Consider the following 15,904-nt stretch of genomic DNA (forward strand, 5'->3'; position numbering starts at 1 on the left):
TGATGACTGGTTGTTTTTAATACATCATTTTAGAAGAAAGAAGTACTTGATTAATAGTGAGTGTTGGCTTCCCGAGGGCAGCACGGGGGCCGGGTGGTGGGGTGCAGGTGCCCAGACGAGGGGGGGAGCTGGGAGATGGCGTCCGGAGCGGGTCGCTGGCTGGCGTTGGCACATGTCGGATCTGGGGCTTTCCGGAGCGGGCTGAGTCTGGGGAAAGGTGGCGATGTCTCCGCCGGACGGGGCAGCTAATTCGGAGTCTGGTACCATCGAGGTCAGTCATCGTTACTCGCAGCGGCGCCATTTTGCCCAAACCGGTGAAAATGTCCTTCAGCCCTCTCCGTGTGTTCTCCATTGTGATCCCCTTTCTCTATGTCGGGACGCTAATTAGCAAGAACTTTGCTGCTCTAGTTGAGGAGCATGATATTTTTGTTCCAGAGGATGATGATGATGACGACTAATAGGGCGTGGAGAAGTATAGAAAGGAGAAAGCCCTAACTTAAGAAATGGTGATGCTCGCAGCCTCTCCTCCTTCCCTATCAGCAGATGGGCGCAGGGAAAGCCCTCAGCCTCCCAACCCCAGTGAAGCGTCCTGCATGGTCTGTGACCATAGCTCAGATCCCCAGGCTCCGGGAGGTTCCTGGAGATGTGCTATCCACTGAGCATAATCAAATTGTGAATAAACATAATAAACATCAGCTCTGTATGACTGAGTGATGGCTGAACTTTCTCAATACAAGTAGGCTCTAGTTGCAGTTTCTTCACCCTACTGTCCTGTCTCTATCAGCTGAACAAATAGGTCTTTGATTTACAACCCAGGGCCTCCAGGCCCCTATGGATCCACAAGGTAATCATGGGGACCTGGGACCAATCTTCCTTATTTACAAAAGCCCAGCGGCTGCGTAGGCTAACTAAAGGCTCAGCTTTTGTGCTGAGTAACACTGGCTAGTTATACCACGCAATCAGAAGAAGCTTTGATTGTTTAAAACTCCTTGAGAAATACCACTTTTTAGAATTCTTTCAAAACTTGGATTCCTTAGATGAAAAAATAATAAAGGGCAAGAGAAAACCAAATACCGTATGCTAACATATATATGGACTCTAAAAATAAAAAAAAAAATGGTCGTGAAGAACCTAGGAGACGGGAATAAAGACACAGACCTACTAGAGAATAGACTTGAGGATACGGGGAGGGGGAAGGGTAAGCTGGGACAAAGTGAGAGAGTGGCATGGACATATATACACTACCAAACGTAAAATAGATAGCCAGTGGGAAGCGGCCACATAGCACAGGGAGATCAGCTCGGTGTTTTGTGACCACCTAGAGGGGTGGGATAGGGAGGGTGGGAGGGAAACGCAAGAGGGAGGAGATATGGGGATATATGTTTATGTATAGTTGATTCACTTTGTTATACAGCAGAAACTAACACACCATTGTAAAGCAATTATACTCCAATAAAGATGTTAAAAACAACAACAACAAAAAAAAAAAATAGTAAGTGTTGGCCAGACACATCAGGGGAACTGGATATTCTTATACACTGATGGTGAGAGGATAAATGGATGTAGCCTTTTTGAAGGGAAATTTGATACTACCTATTAAAATAAACTTTTAATAAGTCACTATAGGGACTTCCCTGGTGGTTCAGTAGTTAAGAATCCACCTGCCAATGCAGGGGACACAGGTTCGATCCCTGGTCTGGGAAGATCCCACATACTGCCGAGCAACTAAGCCCGTGCACCACAGCTACTGAGCCTGCACTCTAGAGCCCCAGGAGCCACAACTACTGAGCACGTGTGCCACAACTACTGAAGCCCACGCGCCTAGAGCCCGTGCTCTGCAACAAGAGAAGCCACCGCGATGAGAAGCCCACGCACCGCAAAGAAGAGTAGTCCCCACTCACTTCAACTAGAGAAAGCCCGTACACAGCAATGAAGAACCAACACAGCCATATATAGATAGATAGATAAATTTATGGGGGAGGGCTTCCCTGGTGGCACAGTGGTTGAGAGTCCGCCTACCGATGCAGGGGACACGGGTTTGTGCCCCGGTCCGGGAGGATCCCACATGCTGCAGAGCGGCTGGGCCCGTGAGCCGTGGCCGCGGAGCCTGCGCGTCCGGAGCCTGTGCTCTGCAACGGGAGAGGCCACGGCAGTGAGAGGCCCGCGTACCGCAAAAAAAAACCCAAAAATTTATGGGGGAAAAAGTCATTATATTTCTCTATTCTGGAGAATACACCAAGAAGTACCGAAAGCTACTTTCTTTGCTGTATTATAAATAATAGATAAAAATTTTTAAATGAAATGTTCATCACCCAGTGAAAGGATATTATAGTGTATTGTATCTATATTATGCATAAATGTAAAAAATTGGTATTTAAACATTCACTTGATAGATCAAAATGAGTGCTGAAAGCAAATTGCTACAGTATAAAGTGTGTGTTATTTTTAAAGTGCAAGCAGTTTTATTTTTGTGTTTATATTCATGTAAATACATTGAAAACAGTTTTCAGAAACTAAGTGGTGGGATTGGGGATTGGTTTAATGATGGACTTATAATTTTCTTATTTCGTGGATTGTTTTACAGTGTTCTATCAATTTAGATTTTTTAAAATTTTATATCTGAATTTTATTGTGGTCTAAAAAAACAAAACAACTAGTACCTATTGTTTCCTTGTAAGACTGAAAAAGTTATTTAGGATATAAATATTTATATTGCATTATTTACTAGTTATATGTTATGGTCTCAAAGTATATCAGAAGTGTGTGTGTGTGTGTGTGCGCGCGCACGTGTGTGTGCTCATTAATGAAGAAAATACATTAAAAAAGACAAAAAACAAATCTTTAGAGCTTTTCAGGACCTTTTGTTTGGTCACCTGGGACTGGTGGGTCTACTTCCATGGTAACAGCTGTAACTTAAACTCAGCATTGGGCTTTGTGCATTTCTTTGTGATTATTTTTATAACTCATACCGTCAGCTGTTTCACACTGCTTGAACTTAAAGGTTGGAATCAGGAAGATATTTCTAGTCAGGATATAAGTGGCCATTGATATTTCTGGCCTGGAAAGATACTTTTTCTTATAGTTTTCCATTGTATATAATTTTTGCATAAGTTATTTATTGATAAGATAATTTGACTTTCAAACCAATAACAAAAGGTAAAGAGTTCTATGTGTTGGATGGTGCTGCTGATGTTTTAATGAATGCTTAATGAATCTCACAGGTCAGTCAATTTTGCCTTTTGCCTTTAAAATTTACCACTTACTTGAAAACAGAGTACAATGAGATATATAACATTTATACATTTACAAATACCTTTTTAAATCTCGTTTTTCCTTGCTGTTTTTTTCTTTATACAGAGTCTAGTTCTGGCAGAAAATAGTCCTGGAAGGGATAGCACTGAGTATTTTATTGTGTTTGAGCCTCGGCTACCAGGTTTATCAAGAACATTAGAATCATATATCCTACCATTTATGTTTTACAACGGTAAGTTTCTAGGAAAATAGAGGATAAACTCGTACGTTTGTGGTACTTTATATAACTTTGTTTTGCTCTCCATTAACATGGTGCTTACTAGTTATCTAATCATGTTATGACATTTCGGAAAAGTCACAATTTAGAAATTGAAATAAATTGTCTGAATATTTTTTCTTAGATGTTAAGAAGCAGCAACAAATGGCAGCACTTACAAAAGAAAAGGACCAATTATCTAAGTCTATTATAATGTATAGAAGTTTATTTGATGCCAGCAAACAGCTTCTTGATGAGATGAAGTGTAAGTCATTTTGTGTTCAAATGATGCTTTGGGGAATAGTGAGGTAGAAGGTTGAGGCCATGAGACACAAACATGGTCTAATTTCCTGAACTTAGAAGTAAACTGCAGGACACGGCAGAAAGGTGGTAGTGATGGTTTATATTACTCATCATTCGATCTTCTTAAGATGAAGTATTCCTGCATTTTAAATAAGTGTATATCTTGTGTACCTACAAAAATTTGAAACTTTTACTAGAAATCTGAATCTATAGAAATTTAAAGGTTTTGACATAACAGTAATAAGGTTTTTATCTAGCTCTAGCATTTGGCAAAAGACATTGGATGACAATATCACTGAAAGAGTGATATGTAATTTAAGTTTTAGTTCGAGCCATGCGACTGTGTGTAGTTCAATTTAAAAATATCTGCAGCAAAAAATATATCTACAGCAGAGAAATATGTAATTTATTTTTTAATAAATACATGGAACATTTGCTACAGTTTTTAATAATGTTTGTATACTGTTTAAGACAAGGCATTTGCTGAGTTGTGCTCTATTTGTCGGATTTTTCCACAGGTCAAGGATATTTAGAGGATAATAGGAACTAAGTAGAGTAATGAAATAATACACAATTTGTAGCACTGAAATTTTGTTTTTAAAAAGTCCTATTTGTTTCTTAGAATAACCTTATGCAATTATGTATAAATTATGTATAGTCATGTGGATTAGAATTAAATAGCTTTTCCAAGATTACTTGTGGTTTGCAACAAACATATCATAATACCTCCCTTAGCTGCCTTAGCTCATTTCTCCCTTATTAGAAATGAACTTTAATTTTAGATTTTAGTTTAATTTGAAATTTCTATAATACTCTTCATTTTTCATTTTAGCATCAATCATTAAAAGGAAAAAAACAAGGGATTGAAAACATTCTTCAAAAACTATATTTTGGGGGCTATCACAAATTGATAGTTTTTGTTTGTTTGTTTTTAATTTTAGGCCAAGTTGAAGAAGCAAAATTAAAAGAGGCCCAGTTGAGAAATGAACTAAAAACACACAATATTGACATTCCTACAACACAACAGGTACAGTTTCCAAGTATATGTGAAAGTTTTTTCTTTTTAATTAAATTCTAACCTATAATTTTTTTTTTACCATTCATATTTTATTAGGAATGTTATATACACTGTTGTTTTGGGGTACTAAGCCATATGTGGATTATAATCTAGTCACTCACTAGACATTAAAATGGGCTAACAATGACGGAGTGCTCTTTTCAAAGAAATTGCAGTTTGTGTTTCTAATCTAATGACACCAGTAAATTAAATTAATAATACACCAACTTGAGAACTTGCGTTGAAGAGACCTAAGTGATAATCAGTATATGTGGTGGCAAAGAAAATGAGAGAAAGTAACAAAAGACAATAGATTTTTTTAAAGCTTACATTCTTTATGTGTATAACTCATAAGTCCTATTATACATTATATATTTCTTAACTAAGAAAAAAAAGAATCAGTGAGGTTGACTCTTCACATTACTATGATCATGTTCTTATAAGAAAGGAATAGCTAGCTGCTTAGTAACTTTTATGTTCTTGAGTTGTAACTATGTTCTCGAGTTGTCTAAATTGTTGGTTTTTCTCTGCTATTTTCTCTGCCTGGTACAAGAGTAACTGTAATTGGCCTTGCAGTTAATTTTTCTTTTTAAATTACAGATGCCACACATTGAAGCACTTTTGAAGAATAAGATATCAGAACAGGAAGAACTAAAGAAAAAACCTAGAAGATCATGTACTCTTCCAAACTATACTAAAGGCAGTGGAGATGTTTTAGGAAAGGTTTGTGTTTAAGCCTTTTAAGAGGCATTACATTTTATTATCTTGTTTTCTGTCTGCTTTGGGTGATCCTAGATCATGGAGCCATGACGATATCGATATTTGGGGATCCCAGGCAGGATAGAGTGGGATTTCATCACACTACTGAGATGGTGTGCAGTTTAGAACCTATGAATTGTTTATTTCTGAAATTTTCATTTAATATTTTCAGACTGCCATTGACTGTGGGTAACTGAAACTGGGGAAAGAGGAACCACAGATAAGGGGGGACTACTGTACAAGAGTAGACATTGTGATGTTCTCATTGCTAGGGCAGGTTTTTGCTACCGGATCAGGTAAGAATAAAGGGTAGATGTGACCATATCAGTGCAATAAATGAGGTTTAGAAATCTGCCACAAAATTTCAACCTTGTTGGACTTTGAGCAAGCTTGTGACTAAAATACAGTGGGTCCTCTGTATCCACAGGTTCTGCATCCTCAGATTCAACCAACTGCAGATGGAAACTATTTGGGGAAAAATTCCAGAAAGTTCCAAAAACTAAAACTTGAGTGTCATATGTTGGCAACTATTTACATAACGTTTACATTGTATTAGGTATTATAAGTAATTTAGAAATTATTTAAAGTGTACAAGATGGTATATGCAGATACTATGACATTTTATATAAAGGGTTTAAGTATCCACAGATTTTAGTATCTGAGGGGGTTCCTGGAACCAGTCCCCTATGGATACTGATGGACTTGCTATACAGTTGACCCTTAAACAACATGGGTTTGAACTGTGAGGGTCCACTTATACACAGCTTTTTTTTTAAACTGAATACCGACTACAGTACTGCCTAACGGTTGAATCCTCGGATGTGAAACTGTGGGTATGGAGGACCGACTGTGAAGTTATATGCAGATTTTCGACTGCTTGGAGGGTCAGTGGCCCTAACCTCCACGTTGTTCAAGGGTCAACTGTATTTGTAAATAGGAGAGTGACTGTTAATTCTAAGCTCTAAAGTGTTTATATAAGCAGAAGAAATGATTCTTATCTGTGATGTTTAGATTTGTTTTCTGAAAAGTCATCTGAGTAAAAGATCTGCTTAGAAGGGTATAGTATATAACTATATTTAGGTTTAAGTGTATTTTATGATTACTTTATCAGTTGACACACCCCAATAGTAGAGATATTAAATGTGGGGGGAAAAGTACATCACCTAGCTGATAATATTCCAAATATTTTTATTTGGTTACTTGCAAAACTTACTGTAGTTTAATCTGGGGAACAGTTTTTTAAAATTTAATAGCAGAAGAGACAGTTTAATATGTTTAAGCCAGTAAGCTTTTACAGTTTGAGATTTTTTTGTTAATTTATGTGAGTGTTTCAAAAAAAGTGTTTTTGCTTTAGACTTGGGCTTTTAAAATATTTAATGTCAAATTTATATATATTTAAAACTTTTTTACTTGATTTTTGAAATGGGTTATAGATTGCACACCTGGCACAAATTGAAGATGATAGAGCCGCAATGGTTATTTCTTGGCATCTGGCAAGTGACATGGACTGTGTGGTCACCCTGAGCACTGATGCTGCACGTCGTATCTATGACGAAACCCAAGGTCGTCAGCAGGTGTTGCCCCTTGATTCTATTTATAAGAAGACTCTTCCAGATTGGAAAAGGTTAGAAAAAAGTGAAAGTAATGATTTTTTTCAGAAATTTCTTTTCTATTTTTTATCAAATCACCGAATTTTAAAATTTCTCTAAAAGATGCTTAAACAGAGAAGTGACTCAAAGTATGTGCATTATTTTTGTCTTCATCACAAATATGATCTTCGTTAAGATCAGTATTGCAGTGTATTTGATCATATATGCTGGCCAAGTTTAATTTGCCAATTAAATGTTATTTGTATGTATGAGAGATACACATACAAACACACAAACCCAAAGCGAATTTTTGGCCTTTGCAACAGGAAGGATGGTAAGATGTCATTATTCTTAACAGAATATGGAACACCTTTATTTGGAGTAAGAGTATAGATACATGTCTTTTGTCCTATTTATGTCGTGTGAAAATAAGCAGCCATCATTTAGGTAGAGAAGGTTTCTCTATTGGAACTGCCATTAGCTAAGTTGAAATATAAGAGACCATCTACTTAGGATGTTACACCTTTTTTTTTTTTTTTTTTTAAAGGATGTTACATCTTTGTTTTAATATAAATCTGGTTTCTTTAAGTGTTTTCCCATTTACTTTTCAAAGTATGTTTTTAGGAAATAACTGTGCAAACCAATTAGGCATTTTTAATCTAAAATTTAAAATATTTTGTATGTTCTCTAATTTTTGGCTATTTTTAAAAATCTACCTTAAAAGACTAAAACAAAATGGTGGTAACAAAACAAAAATGTTAAAATGTATAACAGAGTGTTGACCAATAATTTTCTCAGATTCCTAAACAAAGTTTGCAAGGTGTACAGTTGGGTAGGTATGGGGACTTGAAGGAGAATGGAAACTAATGTTAAGAGCTTACTGTGTCATTAAACTAACATTTTATTTCACTTTGTAATCTAAAAATATATTCAGGAAACAGCTGGAATTTGAACTCAAATCTATCTGCTTCTAAAATCTCCTACTCTGCTACCAGTCAGCACCCATTTTAAACAACATGGGAAATCCTATCAAATCATAATGACTGTGTTTATAAGGGTAATAATTTTTGTAAAAGTAATTTTACCTCCAGGAGGTTCTCTCTTTTTTTTCATAATCCCTGAGGACCAAGTTAAGAATTCTTGATTTAGGGAAAGTATGAATCTGGTATTTAAGGCTAATGCTTGCTCTAAAAGCTAGTTATTCTCTCTTTCTGGTATTGTGCCTGTTATTGGGATTGAGTTAACTAGCTCTTAAAGCCACCCCAACCTCTACTCCTACCTACAAGATTTGGGAAAAGCTACTGTATGTGGAAGGGGAAAGCCCTGACACCCCAGTCAGCCTCCATCTCTTGAATCTCCTTGTTATCCCTGGACTTCAGTTGCTCATTCTGTACAGTGTGTCAGAGGACAGGTGGCCAGAGTACTGGGCTGTTTCCCTCTCGTATGCTCAGTCTTGGGCCTTGCCCCTTCCCCCCGTCTATTCTAGGGCCACTCTCCACATGAGACAGTCATATCATTGGCATCCTCGTTTAGGGCCAGCTTGAGAGGCTGCTTCTCTCCTTTCCTTGTCAAACTAAACAAAGGTTAGTTTATATTGATTTTACAAACTAATTGACAATAGCAGTACAGATAAAACTAAGATATTTTTATACGGTAAATATTGTTTTCATTTCTAAAGGCATAACGGTTAATAATTTAGCAGTATTACCTTGCATAGGGAGTTGATTAAATGATCACAAAAATAATCAGTATATTCATATGTTTTTCATAGTATATATATACTTTTTGATTAAAAGTTACATGTTTTGTTTAAATTTTTTTAAAATTCAGACCTCTGCCTCATTACCGAAATGGAAAATTGTATTTTAAACCCATTGGAGATCCTGTCTTTGCCCGAGATTTGTTAACGTTTCCAGATAACGTAGAACATTGTGAAACAGGTAAAGGAAATTATGATGGCTTTTTTTATACAGATGTTAACATTTGTGATCCAGATACATAAATTACTGACTATGGAAAATTATGTTCTTATTTAGTTTATAAGTGATAGTTTTATTAATATTTACTTCTCTGATTTTTCCTGTTAGAGGAAAATATTGAATAAAATTCTTATGTTATTAGCATTATTTCTAATAAAACTTTGTAATATATGTTAAGATTTTTTAAAATATCTCAGTTTTTTAAAAATAGAAGTTTCATGTGCACAATCATTATATTTCAGTTTCTGAGTACACAACAGCATGCTCACCACCAGAAGTTTGTGTTAATATTTTAATATGACCAAAAAAGATGTCATAATTTTAATAATTTGTTAATTGAATTTTTTAGTGTTTGGTATGCTGTTAGGAGACACCATTATTTTGGATAATTTGGATGCTGCTAATCATTATAGAAAAGAGGTATGTATTTGAATTATTTTTTAATTTGTAGCTCCAATTTTAATGTGTACTTTAAAAATTTAATACATAGCTCTGTATAGAAATAATTTTATTTTAGGTTACATGTGCAAATGACTAAGTAACCTTGTCAAAACCAATTTAAATCCTACAGATTGATAAGCAGCATAAAGTTGGGCAAAATATAGGAATGAATTTGCCAAGATGCAAATTAAAATGAGATGTTTATGAAATTGTCCTAAGACTCAAAATCAGTATCTGTTATTGATGGTGGTATTGAAAAAGAGTACACTCAGATAATGTTGTTGGAAATGTAATTTGACGTAGCCCTTGTTTATTAGTTGTTAGGGCTGCTGTAACAAAGCACCACAGACTGGGTAGCTTAAACAGTAGAAATGTATTGTCTCACAGTTCTGCAGGCTTAAAACCGAAATTCAAGGTGTGAGAAGGGTCAGTTCTTTCCAGGGCTTATGAGGGGAGGGTCTGTTCCATGCCTCTCTCCTTGGTTTGTAGATAGATGGTCATCTTCTCCCTGTGTCTGTTCGCAGCTATACATATCTGTGTCCAAATTTCCCTTTTGTATAAGGAAACTACTCATTGGCTTAGAGCCCACTGTTATGACCTCATTTTAACTTGATTACCTCTATAGAGACCCAGTCTTCAAATAAGGTCACATTTTTGAGGAACTGGGGGTTAGGACATCAACATAGGAATTTTGAGGGACACAATTCGACCCATAATACTTTTGGAGAGCAGTTTGGCAATATAAGTGTTTCCGTTATCTATTGCTACATAACAAGCACTTCAGAAGTTAGTGGCTTCAAACAGTAACAACATATTAGTACTCATTTCTCTGTGGGTTTCTCCCAGTAGTGTTAGCTAGTTGCACTGAGATGGTGAAAGCTCCAAAATGCCTCACTCAGGTAGCTGGCAGTTGATGCTGGTAGCCATCCGGGATTCAGCTGGAGTTGGCCAGAGGCTCAGCTGGTGCTGTCTGCTGGGGTCATTGTTCTCACCCCCACTCGACGGGTGTGTGAGATAATGCCATGAAGGCTTTTAGAAACCTTTTTCTAGCTAAGAGGATCTGGAAAGTAGTGCCTTAAATCTTTCTGAGGTCTCAACACAGGGGCATCCTTCACTTGATTTTTGACTTTGAGGCCACATTTTACTGGCTGTACCCTGGATTTGATCTTAACCCTGAGGCTTTCCGTTTCTTTTTCAAGAATCTTTTGTTAGCTGAACAGGCTGGGGAGGAAAAACAGTCCAACCCAGCAAGTTCTGGGTTGGAAATATTTCCTTGAAATTATTTTTGAAAATGAATTAGTTCCTACTTAGTTTATCTCCCACCTGTACTGGCTAGTTGATACTGGCTACTGGTTCGGCACTTGGTAGGCTGGCAGACTTAGATATCTCTATGCAAACCGTTCTCTCCTTGTGGCTGCTGGGGGCTTTTTCAAATGGAATCTGGGACCTAAGAAGGGAAGTCAGAGCAGTGATGGCAGAAGTTGCAGGTCTCTTAAGTCCCAGCAGTCAGTTCAGAATCTGGCCAGCCCAGACCCACATCGGAGAGTGGGGAGTTTGAAATAGACTCTTTCCTCTCCATGGGAGGGGCAAAGAAGTTGCCGCCATCTTTGTACCATCACAACGTATTAAAATAATTTATCTTACAGACATGTTCCCACAAGTATATAAAGATATGTACAAGGATATTCATTAGATGTAAAGCAATTATATTCCAATAAAGATGTTTAAAAAAAAGAATATTCATTAGAATATTTAAGAATTTTTAAGACACTTTGGAATCAGTGTGAAGTCCATCAGTTGGGATTGCACAACTCTACTACAGTAATTTATACAGTAGAGTAGTATGTAGCTGTTAAAAAGACATAAAGCAGATTGACATGTCCTAACAAGGAAGACGTACAAAATATATTGTTTTGTTGAAAAGTTGCCAAATGATAATATATAAGATGATGCCCTTTTAAAAATAAGCTTATGTAATTTAAACAAGATGGGAGAATATATTGTATACTGTTGTATATATTAAGAAAGATTATCCCTTCTATATTACTTCTAAGTTTTACTTAATGAGAAAAGAAAGGCAATCTACTGTGAAGAAACACCTTTCAGAGGGCTGCTGTAAAGATTGAATAAAATAATAAAATAGAAATAGAATAAAATTGCAATAGAGGAATGGTCTCTTTGGATCTGAAATCCAGAGGTCTTTGAATTCTTTGATACAGAAGAAGTATTAAATTTAATAAATATGGTGTTAGGGACTTGGAAATAGCAGGTGATAAACATGTATGTAAACACTATAAGCTTGCAAATTATTATAGCTGAAAGTGAGTAAGGATGCAGTTACTTAAGAGAAAACAGAGGTCAGTTTAAAATATGATCCAGTATGGGCTTCCCTGGTGGCGCAGTGGTTGAGAGTCCACCTGCTGATGCAAGGGACACGGGTTCGTGCCCTGGTCCGGGAAGATCCCACATGCCGTGGAGTGGCTGGGCCTGTGAGCCATGGCTGCTGAGCCTGCGCGTCCGGAGCCTGTGCTCCGCAACAGGAGAGGCCACAACAGTGAGAGGCCCACGTACCGCAAAAAAAAAAAAATCTAATCAGAGTGCCAAGAAGAGGAGGATAAAAGGATCACAGGTAATATCTGAAGAACTAATGGCTGAAAACTTTTAAGAACTGATGAAAGACACCAATCCATAGCTTCAAAAAAAAGTAGGAAGGACTTCCCTGGCAGTCCAGTGGTTAAGATTTCACCTTTCAGGGACTGCCTGGTCCAGTGGTAAAGAATATGCCTTCCAATGCAGAGGATGCTTGTTCGATACCTGGTTGGGGAACTAAGATCCCACATGCTGCGGGGCAGCTAAGCCCGCATGCCTCAACTAGAGAGCCTGCGTGCCGCAAACTACAGAGCCCACACGCTCTGGAGCCTGTGTGCCACAACTAGAGAGAGAAAACCCGCATGCCACAACCAGAGAGAAACCCGCACACCACAGCTAGAGAGAAGCCCTCGTGCCACAAGTAACACCTGCCTGATGTAGCCAAAAAAAAAAAAAAAGATTTCACCTTCCAATGCAGGGGTGTGGGTTCAGTCCCTGGTCTGGGAGCTAAGATCCTACATGCCTCATGGCCAAAAAAAAAAACCCACGAAAAACAGAAGCAATACTGTAGCAAATTCAATAAAGACTTTAAAAATGGTCCACATCAAAAAAAAAATTTTTTTTAAGTAACAGCATATGTGACAAAAGCGGGGACAGCATTTGTTCCTCATAATTGGTATAGCACAGCAGTCCCCAGCCTTTTTGGCATCAGGGACGGGTTTTGTGGAAGACAGTTTTTCCAAGGATGGGGTGGGAGGGAGGGGATGGTGCAGGCGGCAGTGCGAGTGATGGGGAGCGGCAGAGGAAGCTTCGCTCACTTGCCTGCTGCTCACCTTCTGCTGTGCTGCCTGGGGGTTGGGGACACCTGGAACAGCACATACTGATTTCTTTGCTTCCAAAGTTTTTAGTGAGGTCAATCCACCTATTAAATATTGTTTTAAAGCTCTTCTAAGAAAAGGCTGTTATGACATCTCTTGGTGATTTTGTTAGGTTTCAGTAGTCTTTGTTATCATTTTCTCTTCCTAAATTCTTCATGCCATTTATACTACTTCAACCCCTTGTTGATTCCATCCCTTGCTAATCCTTACAGCAGTTGTGAATAAGTATTGCCCAGAACTGTAGCACTGTTGTTCACTCACTGAATTTGTAAAAGCTGTCATGATCTTTTTTGTCCTAATATAGTGCCTAGTGAGGACTGAAGTTTCTTTTAATGGTAAATTATAGTAAAATACATATAACAAAATGTACCATCTAAACCATTTTTAAGTGCACCGTTCAGTAGTGTTACATTCACATTGTTGTACAACCAATCTGCAGAACTCTCTTCTTTTTGTAAAACTGAAACTCTGTACCCATTAAATAGCAACTTGTCATTTCCCCTTTCTTCCATGCCATTTGAGAATTGAAAAACTGTCCCTTCTGCCAGAGGCCTGTAACTCATACTGTCAGTGAGTGTGTTAACAAGAAAATAGACAAAAAATTTGAGTGTATTTGTTATTTAAGATGGTACTAAATCTGTAAAAACATTGCCTGAAATTTGATAATTTAATAAGAATAATTTAATTTACTATATATTATATAATTTAATAACAATATGGTAATAGTACATTAATTCAGTCTGTATTTTTAATGTTCACTTTTAGGAAACATACAAATCCAAACCAGAACTAAGAAAGTAAGGTGTGGTGGTTTGTTTTACTAAAAGATTCATTTCACCAAAGAATTCACAGATTTTCTTGAGATACACATTCTGTTGCATTTAAATTTTATAGAAAGTACCCAGTTTGACGGCAAAATACCTGTAAATTACCTTGGAATTATATTAAAAGAATAAATACTAGTCATGATTTTTTATTACCTGTCCTATTGCTTTTCGTTTTTAAAAATTATATTTTATTTAATCTTTTATAATTCAGAAACTACTTAATCCACAGTATTAGTTTGGATTAGGTGTTTTTACATGTTATTAAATTATTCTTTAGTCATTTTTTTAATGTATGCATTATTTCATTATGTGAGTGTGCCATAATTTATGTAACTTATTGAAATGTGCAAGTTTCATATTTTTCATTATTAAAACAATGTTTCAGTGCACATTGTTCACATCTGTGATGATTTTTTTCAGAATATTCTTAGAAGTGGAATTGCTGGGTCATGCAAAATGTTAAGTTTTTTTTTTTTTAATATATTTATTTTATTTATTTTTGGCCGCGTTGGGTCTTCATTGCTGTGCGTGGGCTTTCTTTAGTTGTGGCGAACGGGGGCTACTCTTTGTTGTGGTGCATGAGCTTCTCATTGACGTGGCCTCTCTTTGCTGGGGAGCACAGACTCTAGGCGCGCAGGCTTCAGTAGTTGTGTCTCTCAGGCTCTAGAGTGCAGGCTCAGCAGTTGTGGCGCACGGACTTAGTTGCTCCGAGGCATGTGGGATCTTCCCGGGCCAGGGCTCGAACCCGTGTCCCCTGCATTGGCAGGCGGATTCTTAAGCACTCTGCCACCAGGGAAGTCCCTAACTGTTAAGGTTTTAAACACTTGTCACATTTGCTTTGAGAAGGGCTGTCCCAGAGCAGATTAGTACAAGAAGACCCTTTCTCCAACATTCTGTGGTGTGTGTGTGTGTGTATGTGTGTGTGTGTGTGTGTGTGTGTGTGTGTGTGTGTGTATTTTAATATTTTTGAGTAGTGAAAATATCTCATTTGAATTCCACTTAAAGTTATTTCAGTTCCACTTCTGGTTACCAGTGAAGTTGAACGTTTTATTTTTGTATATCCTAGACATTTATTTGAAAGAATATTCTTGAAGATCATAAAATACTAAATCTAGTGTTTTTCTTTTATTCTCTGACTTCTCTGAAGAATTTAGTTCTTGACTAACACTTTCTACTTCCCTTTCCACGACTTAGGTTTTACTATATAATTCTAGTTCCCCCAATTCTCAACACACTAGCTCTTTTTCCTCCTACAACTGAACTCATAGTATTGTCCTCTGAAGATTTGTCCCTTTGCTTTTGAGTTTGTATTCTCTTCAGTCTAATATAATATCCTTTTTGCTAGCCTTTGGTCATCTGGAAAACTTCAAACAGAAGGAAACTGAGCTAGTGCTACAGGCTGGGTACTGCCTTGGGTTTCAGAAGCACACAGGTCTCTGGCTTGGCCCTCTCTCTTCCTTCCTCTTATCAGTCAAGCCATCAATCAGGTCATCAATTTCACTTTTTGCCATTTGTGTTGTCACTATTCTAGTTTAGGCTAACACTTGAGAGGTAGTCTAAATCATCTCCCTGCCTCTGGTTTTTTCCCCTAGTCATCTTACACATCACTAGGTAATTAATTTTGTGAAAATACTACCATGATCATGTCATTTCTTATCTCAGAACCCTTAAGTGATTTCTGTTTTCTTAGAGCAGTTGAAATAAGTTTTATAGACTCGCTAATTAATATCCATTTACTTACAATAGGTTGTTAAAATTACACACTGTCCTACACTGCTGACCAGAGATGGAGATCGCATTCGAAGTAATGGAAAGTTTGGGGGCCTTCAGAATAAAGCTCCTCCAATGGATAAACTTCGGGGAATGGTCTTTGGAGCTCCAGTACCAAAACAGTGCCTGATCTTAGGGGAACAAATAGGTAGGTTAAATAAGTACTTAATAATTTCTCATTTGATTTTAACCCTTTATTTGGAC

At 37.2% G+C, this 15,904-nt stretch overlaps 2 protein-coding genes across 4 annotated transcripts in view; both read left to right on the forward strand.

Annotated features, from left to right (window-relative positions):
• Positions 1-15,904, forward strand: part of SMCHD1 (structural maintenance of chromosomes flexible hinge domain containing 1) — a 128,870-nt gene that overhangs the window by 95,850 nt on the left and 17,116 nt on the right. For all 3 annotated transcript variants that reach the window (XM_049698258.1, XM_004275923.3, XM_049698259.1), the window contains 8 exons: positions 3,358-3,484; positions 3,654-3,773; positions 4,753-4,838; positions 5,469-5,591; positions 7,061-7,251; positions 9,047-9,156; positions 9,545-9,615; positions 15,677-15,848. In XM_049698258.1, coding sequence (XP_049554215.1) covers positions 3,358-3,484; positions 3,654-3,773; positions 4,753-4,838; positions 5,469-5,591; positions 7,061-7,251; positions 9,047-9,156; positions 9,545-9,615; positions 15,677-15,848 — 1,000 coding nt within the window. The remainder of the gene's footprint in view (positions 1-3,357; positions 3,485-3,653; positions 3,774-4,752; positions 4,839-5,468; positions 5,592-7,060; positions 7,252-9,046; positions 9,157-9,544; positions 9,616-15,676; positions 15,849-15,904) is intronic.
• LOC101288238 (essential MCU regulator, mitochondrial-like) lies at positions 121-710 on the forward strand. The gene is given in 2 exon segments (XM_033439344.1): positions 121-243; positions 246-710. Coding segments are annotated over 2 exon segments (321 nt in total). The 5' UTR covers positions 121-135; the 3' UTR covers positions 459-710.

Source organism: Orcinus orca, chromosome 15, assembly GCF_937001465.1.
Source record: "Orcinus orca chromosome 15, mOrcOrc1.1, whole genome shotgun sequence".
In the NCBI taxonomy this organism is placed as follows: Eukaryota; Metazoa; Chordata; class Mammalia; order Artiodactyla; family Delphinidae; genus Orcinus; species Orcinus orca.